The sequence below is a fragment of the Phocoena sinus genome, chromosome 2 (assembly GCF_008692025.1).
Source record: "Phocoena sinus isolate mPhoSin1 chromosome 2, mPhoSin1.pri, whole genome shotgun sequence".
Taxonomy (NCBI): Eukaryota; Metazoa; Chordata; class Mammalia; order Artiodactyla; family Phocoenidae; genus Phocoena; species Phocoena sinus.
This window is the reverse complement of record NC_045764.1, coordinates 77,135,130-77,147,531: the sequence shown is the minus strand read 5'-3', so window position 1 is coordinate 77,147,531 and position 12,402 is coordinate 77,135,130. Positions and strand designations below refer to the sequence as shown.

Here is a 12,402-nt window from a genome sequence, read left to right as displayed (position 1 = left end):
ATGATGGTTTCTATCACTGCTGCAGGGAATTGGGGAGACGGTCACAGAGGAGGTGATGTTTGGTTTGAATCTTGGGATATAGGCAGGAATTCATCAGATCAACTTGATGAGGGAAGCATTCAAGGCAGAGGGGACAGCTGAGGATGGCAGAGCTGTGAAGCAGTGTGTAAATGAGAGCTGTGTTTCTTAGCAAGGCCAGGCAGGAGATATAACAGTAGAAGGTGGAGGCCTTTACACCCTGCAGAGGAGTTTAGACTCCATCCAGGAAGCAAGGGGGAGACTTTGGAGAGTTTTAAGAACAGTAATATGGACTTCCCTGGTGGCACAGTGGTTAAGAATCTGCCTGCCAATGCAGGGGACACAGGTTCGAGCCCTGGTCCGGGAAGATCCCACATGCCACGGAGCAGCTAAACCTGTGCACCACAACTACTGAAGCCCACGTGCCTAGAGCCCATGCTCCACAAGAGAAGCCACCGCAATGAGAAGCCCACGCACAGCAACGAAGAGTAGCCCCCGCTCACCACAGCTAGAGAAGGTCTGCGTGTAGCAATGAAGACCAACGCAGCCAAAAATAATAAATAAATTTGTTAAAAGTAAAGAGAACAGTAATATGCTCCGATTGTCCTTTTAGGAAAACATCTGTGACTGCAAAATGGATATGGGCTAAACCTGCAAGTAATGTAAATCATTTCTGCCCATTATAGTCATGTGGCCTACCAAACTGTAAGGGAGGCTAGGAAAGGTAGTTATGTGTCTAGGCAGAAAAAGAAATGGGATATTTTCTCCATCTTAGTCACCAAATCCCATTAATTCTGCCTCCCAAATAGCATCTTAACCTTTCCGTGCTTCTTCACCTACAGTGCTACTTTCAGAGTTTGAGTTCTCATGGTCTCTCTCACCTCCTAAATAGCGAAACTCTCCTAATTAACCTCCTGCCTCCAGACTAACGCCTCTGCAATCAACCAACCCTCAGCGGTGCCAAGGGATCTTGCTAGAATAAAAATAGGAGCATATCCTGCCCCTCCTTAAAAACCTTTAGTGGCTCGCTGTCCCCTTCTGAACCCCTTAGCAGGGCACACAGGGCCCTGCTTCCCCACCCTGACCTCATCTTCTGCCACTTCATCATGAACTCTTTGCTCCAGTCCTGCCAAGCGTGTCTCCTTTCCACACCATGGCCTCTGTGTTCAGCCTTCTTTGCCTTTGCCCGTACTGTCCATCTGCCTGGAATTCCCATCTCCTCCTCACCCACCTGAGGAATGCCTAGGCATCCTTCAGGAGTCACCTTCCCTGGACCAGTTTCCTCCCAGTGAAGCTAACTTGTTCTGCTATCACTTTGCCCATAATATGTTCACTCTTGTATTGCTCAGGGTCCTGGCAGAAAGGGAAACAGAAGAGACTTAAATGAAGGGACTGTGTAAAAATTTGAGGGCTGCTTTTAGGGAAATAAAAAATGGACACTGGCTCGCTCTGGACCTATTTCCAGCCTGGGCCTGAAGACGTGGGGAGAGAAAGCTGGTAGAAGAGATGAAGGGGTGAGCTGGAGCATGGCCTTTGCTAGAGGAATGTAGCCAACTACCAAGCTGCAGACTGATCAGAGGGAACAGATGTCCTGGCCTCCCTGTCCTCCATTCTCTCATCCCTTGATCTCCCAACTGGTCCAAACCAACTGGAAGGTAAAGGCTGAGGGAGCCCACTGATGCTGACCTTCAGGTAAGCTTCCCAGGGCATAGGGTGGGGTAGAGAAAGGGGGATGGATCTGAACAGGCAAATGCAGAGTATCCAGTATAGCTTTTTATGTCTTCATGTATTACCTAGCACATTGCAACTATTTAAATACATATCTTTCCTGCCTAATTGTGAGTTCCTTGAATGCATTTTTTTTTTTTTTTTCTGAATCATGGATACCTAGTATAACCTTTAAAAGTTGCTAAAAATAATGGCTGGCTCCAGGTAGGGGGATCAAGATGGTGGAGGAAACTCACCGTCTCTCACAAAAACACTATAAATACATCTAAAAGTGGAACGAGTCACAAACATCTACTAAATAATGAAAGAAGACCTCAGACTTCTGAAAGGGCAAGAAAACCTCCACATAACCAGGTAGGACAAAAGGAAAAAGGAAAAGAAAGCATTGGGATGGGGCCTGCGTCCAGGAAGGCAGCTGTGAAGAAGGAAAGGTTCCCACACCTGTTCCTCACAGCAGGGGGACCAGCCTGGATGGGGGGGGGGAGCTTCAGAGCCTAAGAGGAGAGCACAGTAACCAGTTTGTGGGAGGCAAAAGAGAGAGTAACCTGCACAGAAGGTTGGCACTGCCACCCTGTGCTCCCCAGCCTGAGACACTCGTCGGTCAGTGTGGGCAGGGGCTGGGTGCTATAGCTCAGGCTCTAGAGGTCAGACCCAGGGAGAGGACCAGGGTTGGCTGTGTAGAAACAGCCTGAAGAAGCTGGACTGTGGCAACTGAGGGTGTATTCGGAAGAAGCCTGGGCCTGCCAGAGGCAAAGTGCCATTATTGGGGGACACATGGGGAGAGGGTGGGACCACCATAAGAGCTTCTTTCCCTGTCAGCACTCCCAGGCAACAGGACACTACCTACAGGAGCTCCAGGGGCAGGCCACAATGATCAAGGGACCAATCCAAGAGGAAGACATAATTGTAAATATATACGTACCCAACACAGGAGCACTTCAATATATAAGGCAAGAATCTCAATATAGAAGGGAAATACAGCCATAAAAGGAGAAATCGACAGTACCACACTAACAGTAGGGGACTTTAACACCCAACGTTCATCAGTGGACAGATCATCCAGACAGAAAATCAGTAAGGAAACACAAGCTTTAAATGACACAACAGACTAGATAGACTTAATTGCTATTTATAGGACATCCATCCAAAAGCAGCAGAATATACTTTCTTAAGCGCACATGGAACATTCTCTGGGACTGATCACATGCTGGGCCACAAAGCGAGCCTCAGTAAATTTAAGAAAATTGAAATCATATCAAGCATCTTTTCTGACCACAACGCTATGAGATTAGAAGTGAATACAGGGAAAAAAAGGTAAAAAACACAAACACATGAAGGCTAAACAATATGTTACTAAACAACCAATGGATCACTGAAGAAATAAAAAATACCTACAGACAAATTACAATGAAAACACGACTATCCAAAACCTATGGGATGCAGCAAAAGGAGTTCTAAGAGGGAAGTTTATAGCAACACAATCTTCTTAACTTAGGAAATAAGAAAAATCTCAAACAACCTAACCTTACACCTAAAGCAACTACAGAAAGAAGAAAACCCAAAGTTAGTAGAAGGAAAGAAATCATAAAGATCAGAGCAGAAATAAATAGAGATGAAGAGAACAATAGAAAAGATCAATGAACCTAAAAGCTGGTTCTTTGAAAAGATAAACAAAATTGATAAACCTTTAGCCAGAGTCATCAAGTAAAAAAGGGAGAGGGCTCAAATCAATAAAATTAGAAATGAAAAAGAAGACACCACGGAAAGGATACAAAGGATCGTAAGAGACTACTACAAATAGCTATATGCCAAAAAAATAGACACCCTAGAAAAAATGGACAAGTTCTTAGAAACATACAACGTTCCAAAACTGAACCAAGAAGAAACAGAAAATACAGACCAGTCACAAGTACTGAAATTATGGCTTCACAGGTGAATTCTATCAAATATTTAGAGAAGAGCTAACACCTACCCTTCTGAAACTCTTCCAAAAAACTGTAGAGGAAGGAACACTGCCAAGCTCATCATTCTATGAGGCCACCATCACCCTGAAACCAAAACCAGACAAAAAAAGAAAATTATAGGCCAATTATCACTGATGAACATAAATGCAAAAATCAACAAAAATGCTAGTAAGCCAAATCCAACAACACATTAAAAGGATCATACACCATGATCAAGTGGGGTTTATCCCAGTGATGCAAGGATTCCTCAATATCCACAAATCAATCAGTGTGATACACATTAACAAAATGAAGAATAAAAACCATATGATCATTTCAATAGATGCAGAAAAAGCTTTTGACAAAATTCAACACCCATTTACGATAAAAACTTTCCAGAAACTGGGCATAGAGGGAACCTACCTCAACATAATAAAGGCCATATATGACAAACCCAGGGCTAACATCATTCTCAGTGGTGCAAAGTTCCCTCTGAGATCAGGAACAAAGCAAGGATGTCCACTCTTGCCACTTTTATTCAGTATGGTTTTGGAAGTCCTAGCCATGGCAGTCAGAGAAGAAAAAGAAATAAAAGGAATCCAAATTGGAAAAGAAGTAAAACTGTCACTGTCTGCAGATGACATGATACTATATATAGAAAATTGTAAAGATGCCACCAGAAAACTACTAGAGATCATCAATGAATCTGGTAAAGTTGCAGGATACAAAATTAATACACAGAAATCTCTTGCATTCCTATACACTAACAACAAAAGATCGGAAAGAGAAATTAACACATTATTGACCAGGGGATTTTTTTTTTTTTTTTTTTTTTTTTTTTGCAGTACATGGGCCTCTCACTGTTGTGGCCTCTCTTGTTGCGGAGTGCAGGCTCAGCGGCCATGGCTCATGGGCCTAGTCGCTCTGCAGCATGTGGGATCTTCCCAGACCGGGGCACGATCCTGTGTCCCCTGCATCAGCAGGCGGACTCTCAACCACTGCACCACCAGGGAAGCCCGGATTTTTGTAGAAACTAACACCTGTGGCCATAATATGCCTCCAGTCAAAAATGTGTTAAGGAAACAATCTCATTTACCATAGTATCAAAAAAGAAAAAAAAAATGAAATAAACCTGCCTGAGGAGACCAAAGACCTGTACTCTTAAAACTGTAAGATGCTGATGAAAGAAATAGAAGATGACACAAACACATAGAGATACCATGTTCTTGGATTGGAAGAATCGATATTATCAAAATGACTATACTACCCAAGGCAACCTACAGATTCAATGCAATCCCTATCAAATTTCCAATGGCATTTTCCACAGAGTTAGATCAAAATATTTTTAAATTTGTATGGAAATACAAAAGACTCCAAATAGCCAAAGCAATCCTGAGAAAGAAAAATGGAGCTGGAGGAATCAGGCTCCTTGACTTCAGACTATACTACAAAGCTACAGTAATCAAAACAGTATGGTACTGGTGCAAAAACAGAAATATAGATCAATGGAACAGGACAGAAAGCCCAGAAATAAACCCATGCACATACGGTCAACCTATGACAAAGGAGGCAAGAATATACAATGGATTCAATAAGTGGTGCTGGGAGAACTGGACAGCTACATGTGAAGGAATGAAATTAGATCATTCTTTAACACCATACACAAAAATAAACTCAAAATGGATCAAAGACCTAAATGTAAGGCCGGACACTATAAAACTCTTAGAGGAAAACATAGGCAACACTCTTTGAACATAAATCACAGCAATAACTTTTTGGATCCACCTCCTAGGGAACATATCTCAATATAATAAAAGCCATTTATGACAAACCCACAGCCAATATAATACTCAACAGTGAAAAGCTAAAAGCCTTCCTACTAAATTCAGGAACAAGACAAGGATGCCCACTCTCACCACCTCTATTCAACATAGTATTGGAAGTCCTAGCCACAGCAATCAGACAAGAAAAAAAAAAAAAAAGGTATCCAAATTGGAAGAGGTGAAATTGTCACTGTTTGCAGATGACATGATACTATATATATAAAACCCTAAGGACTCTACACAAAGATCACTAGATCTAATAAACGAATTAAGCAAAGCAGCAAAATACAAGATTAACATCCAAAAACCAGTTGCATTTCTTTACACTAACAATGAAATATCAGAAAGGGAATGTAAAAAAAAATACCACCAAAAAAAAATACTTCAGAGTAAACCTGACCAAGGAGGTGAAAGACTTACATGCTATCAACTACAAAACATTAATAAATTAAAAAGGATCCAAAGAAATGGAAAGATATCCCATACTCTTGGATTGGAAGAATTAATATTGTTAAAATGGCAATACTACCCAAAGCAATCTACAGATTTAATGCAATCCCTATCAAAATACCCATGACATTTTTCACAGAACTAGAACAATCAAAACTTTATATGGAACCATAAAAGACCCAGAATTGCCAAAGCAATCCTGAGGGAAAAAACAGAAAGGAGGCATACCTCTCCCAGAGTTCAAACAATACTACAGAGCCACAGTAATCAAAACAGTGTGGTATTGGTACAAAAACAGACATACGGATCAATGGACCAGAATAGAGAGCCCAGAAATAAACCTTGACACCTACAGGCAATTAATCTTCAACAAAGGAGACAAGAATATAAAATAGTAATAAGTCTCTTTAACATGTGGTGCTGGGAAAGTTGGACAGCTGCATGTAAGTCCGTGAAGTTAGAACACACCCTCACACCATGCACAGAAATAAACTCAAAATGGCTTAAAGACTTAAACATAAAACATGACACCATAAAACTAGAACTTGACACCATAACACTTCTAAAACTTCTAGAATTTATTCTCTGATATAAATCATACCAATGTTTTCCTACATCAGTCTCCCAAGGCAATAGAAATAAAAATAAACAAACGGGACCATATCAAACTTAGAAGCTTTTGCACAGCAAAGGAACCCATATAAAAATGAAAAGACAACCTACAGAATGGGAGAAAATATTTGCAAATAATGCAATAGACAAGGGCTTAGTCTCCAAAATATACAAACTGCTTATACAACTCAACAACAAAAACACAAACAACCCAATCGAAAAATGGGCCAAAGACCTTAATAGACATTTCTCCAAAGAAGACGTATAGGATGGCCAGTAGACACATGAAAAGATGCTCAACATCACTAATTATTAGAGAAATGCAAATCAAAACTACAATGAGGTACCAACTCACACCAGTCAGAATGGCAATCATTAAAAAGTCTACAAATAAATGCTGGAGAGGATGTGGAGAAAAGGGAACCCTCCTACACTGCTGGTGGGAACGTAAGTTGGTACAGCCACTATGGAAAACAGTACGGAGATTCCTCAGAAAACTAAAAATAGAATTACCGTGTGATCTAGCAGTCCCACTCCTGGGAATGTACCCAAACAAAACTATAATTCAGAAAGATACATGCGCCCCTATGTTCACAGCAGCCCTGTTCACAATAGCTAAAACATGGAAACAACCTAATGTCCACCAACAGATGAATGGATAAAGAAGATGTGGTACATATATACAATGGAGTACTACTCAGCCATAAAAAAGAATGAAATAATGCCATTTGCAGCAACATGGATGCAACTAGAGATTATCATACTAAGTAAGTCAGAAAGAGAAAGACAAATACCATATAATATCACTGATATGTGGAATCTAAAATATGGCACAAATGAACCTATCTACAAAACAGAAACAGGCTCACAGACATAGAGAACAGACTTGTGGTTGCCAAGGGGGAGGGCATTGGGGGAGGGAAGGACTGGGAGTTTGGGATTAACAGATGTAAACTATTATAGATAGGATGGATAAACAAGGTCCTATAACACAGGGAACTATATCCAATCTCCTATGATAAACCATAATGGAAGAGAATATAAAAAAAGAATGCCTGTATGTGTATAACTGAGTCACTTTTGCTGAACAGCAGAGATTGGCATCATATTGTAAATCAACTATACTTCAATAAAAAAATAAAAAAGAAAATAAAAATAAACAAATGAGACCGAATTAAACTTAAAAGCTTCTGCACAGCAAAGGAAACCATAAATGAAACGAAAAGACAACCCACAAAATGGGAGAAAATATTTGCAAACAAAGTGGCTGACAGGGATTAATTTCCAAAATATACAAACAGCTCATGCAGCCCTATGTGAAAAAACAACAACAAAAACCAAACAACCCAATCCAAAAATGGGCAGAAGACCTAAATAGACATTTCTCCAAAGGAGACATACAGATGGCCAAAAAGCACATGAAAAGATGCTCAACATCACTAATTATCAGAGATATGCAAATCAAAATTACAGTAAGGTATCACCTACCACCGGTCAGAATGGCCATCATCAAAAAGTCTACAAACATTTAAGTGCTGGAGAGGGTGTGGAGAAAAGGGAACCCTCCTACACTGCTGGTGGGAATGTAAATTGGTACAGCCACTATGGAGAACAGTATGGAGGCTCCTTAAAACACTAAAAATAGAACTACCATATGATCCAGCAATCCCACTACTGGGCATATACCCTGAGAAAACCATAATTCAAAAAGAGTCATGTACCACGATGTTCATTGCACCTCTATTTCCAATAGCCAGGACATGGAAGCAACCTAAGTGTCCATCGACAGGTAAATGGATAAAGAAGATGTGGTATATACAATGCAATATTACTCAGCCATAAAAAAGAACAAAATAATGCCATTTGCAGCAACATGGACGAACCTAGAGATTATCACACTAAGTGAAGTAAGTCAGACTGAGAAAGACAAATATCATATGGTATGACTCATGTGGAATCTAGTTTTTGAAAATGATACAGATGAACTTATTTACAAAACAGAAACAGACTTACAGGTATTGAAAACTTATGGTTATCAAAGGAGAAATGTGGGCAGGAGGGATAAATCAGGAGCTTGGGATTAACATACATACACTACTATATATAAGATAAATAACCAACAAGGACCTACTGTATAGCCCAGAGAACTGTACTCAATATTCTGTGATAACCTATATGAGAAAAGAATCTGAAAAAGAATGAATATATGTATAACTGAATCACTCTGCTGTACACCTGAAACTAACACAACATTGCAAATCAACTACACTCCAATAAAACTTTTTAAAGAAATTGCTAAAAATAATGGTCCCTCATATTTTTCTTTTTTAAATAAGTTTTACTGAGATGTAATCCACATAGCATAGGATTCATCCTTTTAAAATGTGCAATAGTTTTTAGTATATTTACAAAGTTGTGCAACCAGCATCATTTATCTAATTTTAGAAAATTTCCCTCACCCCAGAAAGAAACCCTGTACCCCTTAGCAGTCAAACTCCATCCCCTCCTTCTCCTAGGCCCTGGCAACCACTAATGTACTTTTTTTTTTTATTGGAGTATAATTGCTTTACAGTGGTGTGTTAGTTTCTGCTTTATAACAAAGTGCATCAGCTATACATATACATATATCCCCATATCGCCTCCCTCCCACCCTCATCCCACCCCTCTAGGTGGTCACAAAGCACCAAGCTGATCTCCCTGTGCTATGCAGCTGCTTCCAACTAGCTATCTATTTTACATTAGGTAGTGTATATATGTCCATACCACTCTCTGACTAGTCCCAGCTTACCTTTCCCCCTCCCCGTGTCCTCAAGTCCATTCTCTACATCTGCGTTTTTATTCGTGTCCTGCCTCTACGTTCTTCAGAATCTTTTTTTTTTTTGATTCTATATATATATGTTGGCATATGGTATTTGTTTTTCTGACTTACTTCACTCTGTATGACAGACTCTGGGTCTATCCACTTCACTACAAATAACTCAGTTTTGTTTCTTTTTATGGCTAATATTCCATTGTATATATGTGCCACATCTTCTTTATCCATTCATCTGTCAGTGGACACTTAGGTTGCTTCCATGTCCTGGCTATTGTAAATAGAGCTGTAATGAACATTGTGGTACATGACTCTTTTTGAATTATGGTTTTCTCTCCCTCCCTCATAATATTTAAATGAAATATTCAGCTACATTACTGCAGTCTATTTTTAAGTGTTGAAAAGGATTTCGTAGAGTTATCTTACCACGTGAAGCATACGGTAAGTTTTGTTTCATATTCCTGACTGCATTTTCTCATTTCTCAGCCAAACAGGTAGGACTCGTGAGATCGCAGTGGCTTCCAGGAATTATACCCCATACACACGAGTCCTGGAGTTAACCATGAAGAAAACTCTGACTTAAGCACTTGGAGACGTGCACTTTTCACTGATGGACAAAGGCCCTGGAACCCTGCTGCTTGAAGTCTGGAAAGGGTGACTGTTGCTTCGTCCTATACACTGTTTAAGCTGCAGTGGAAACTGCTGAGGTTCTGATCCACTTCTTAAACATGAAGGAAAGTGGAGGGGGAGGGGGAAGGCAGGAGAGAGAGGTTTCAAGGTCATATTTCAAACACCCAACCAGTGTATGTACCCTGCTGTACTGGGCCGTCATTAGCTTTCCATGCGGACACTGAGTCCTACCAGGAGAAATCCCTCACTATTTTCTGTTTTACTAGAATTCGGCTGGGAGGAAATAAGGCATTATCTTGAAATTTCATGTTACTTATTGCCAGGATCATTTGTTACAGCATGAAGGTTTTATTTACCCGTAGAAGTATTAGAGGCGGTGTTTCTCTGCTACAGGGAAGCCTGTCCGCAGGAGTGCAGGCACATGGGGAAATGTGACCCTGGGAAGGAAGGGGCAGGTGCCGAGGACCTGTGCAGGGGTGTGGGAGCCTCGGCTGCAGCCGGTCCTCGTGTGGGCAGACACACTTCATTCTGACATGCTAACCCCTTGGTTTACTTTGTGCCTTATGCCTTTAAGGGGCCAGCTGAAATCACTGTATTTATTCAACCTGTGATTTATTTTTTCTTTCTTTCTCACTTTAACTGAAAGAGAATTTTATATGTTGTGGAAATTTAATCACTTAATGTTTTTCATATCAATTGGTGTTTTTGTTAAAGGAATGAGTGATTTGTTCAAGCATGCTCTACTTTGATATTATAACCTATGTCACATGTTTAATAAATGCCATATATTTTGTTCTACTGATGCTATCATTGTGTCATCCATGACTGTGTAGAAGGGGTAGAGAACAGAATCGGGTTTTGGACTGTCCAGGTCAGGGCACCATAATCTTTCAATCAGTAGTCCTTAGAATCATTTATAAACCGTAAGAGAAGGGGTGTGTGTGTGTGTGTGTGTGTGTGTGTGTGTGTGTGTGTGTGTGTGTGTGTGTGTGTGTCTTTAAACCCTGAAATTTATCTAGTTAACCTACCTTCTAGAAACACTAAGATGCATTCATGTTTATAAAATTTTAAAAATCATTTTTACTTAAAAAAAAAAAAATCATGCTCCCTTGTGCCCAAACTCTCTACCCCTTACTCCTCCGCTTAAAAAAAAAAGCCAAAGAAAGAAAGCAAAGCAACTCGGTTGAGTAAATCACCACAAGTCAGGACAGTGTCAAGAGGAAAACGCATATTTTGAAACCAAATTTTTATTTAAATTGTGGTTGTGGGACCTTGGGCATGTCATCAAAGCTCTCTGAATATCAACTTCATGTTCTAAAAACTTGGGATAATCACACCTACCCGGTGCTCACTTCGGCAGCACATATACTAAAACTGGACCAATACAGAGAAGATTAGCATGGCCCCTGAGCAAGGATGACAGGCAAATTCATGAAGCATTCCATATTTTTTCCACAAAGTAAACTTAAAATGGCTTAAGGACTTAAACATAAGACATGACACCATAAAACTTCTAGACGTGAACATAGGCAAAACATTCTCCAACATAAATCGTACCAATGTTTTCTTAGATCAGTCTCCCAAGGCAATAGAAATAAAAATAAACAAATGGGACCTAATCAAACTTACAAGCTTTTGCACAGCAAAGGAAACCATAAAAAAAACACAAAAAGACAACTTACAGTATGGGAGAAAATATTTGCAAACAATGTGACCAATAAGGGCTTAATTTCCAAAATACACAAACAGCTCATACAACTCAATAACAAAAAAACAAACAACCCAATCCAAAAATGGGCAGAAGACCTAAACAGACATTTCTCCAAAGAAGAAACACAGATAACCAATAGGCACTTGAAAAGATGCTCAACATCACCAATTATTAGAGAAATGCAAATCAAAACTACAATGAGGTACCAACTCACACCAGTCAGAATGGCCATCGTTAAAAATTCTACAAGTAACAAATGCTGGAGAGGGTGTGGAGAAAGGGAACCCTCCTACATTGTTGGTGGGAATGAAAGTTGCTGCAGCCACTGTGGAAAATGGTGTGGAGATTCCTCAGAAAACTAAAAATAGAATTACCATATGATCCAGCAATCCTATTCCTGGCCATATATCTGGACAAAACTATAATTCAAAAAGAAACATGCACCTCTATGTTCATAGCAGCACTATTCACAATAGCCAAAACATGGAAACGACCTAGGTGTCTATCAATAGATGGATAAAGAAGATATGGTACATATATACAATGGATTACTATTACTCAGTCATAAAAAAGAATGAAATAATGCCATTTGCAGCAACATGGATGCAACTGGAGATTATCATACTGAGTGAAGTAAGTTAGAAAGAGAAAGACAAATACCATATGATATCACTT

General features: G+C 39.9%; 1 protein-coding gene and 1 non-coding gene across 4 annotated transcripts in view; both read left to right on the top strand.

Annotated features, from left to right (window-relative positions):
* The window catches only part of MYZAP (myocardial zonula adherens protein), a 125,622-nt gene extending 114,808 nt beyond the window's left edge, over positions 1-10,814 (top strand). For all 3 annotated transcript variants that reach the window (XM_032621448.1, XM_032621444.1, XM_032621446.1), the window contains one exon: positions 9,873-10,814. In XM_032621448.1, coding sequence (XP_032477339.1) covers positions 9,873-9,969 — 97 coding nt within the window. In that variant the 3' untranslated portion in view covers positions 9,970-10,814. The remainder of the gene's footprint in view (positions 1-9,872) is intronic.
* A 546-nt stretch (positions 10,815-11,360) lies between these two features.
* LOC116750306 lies at positions 11,361-11,467 on the top strand. The gene has a single exon (XR_004349002.1). It is a non-coding gene; the product is annotated as a U6 spliceosomal RNA (small nuclear RNA).
* Positions 11,468-12,402: the final 935 nt, after the last annotated feature.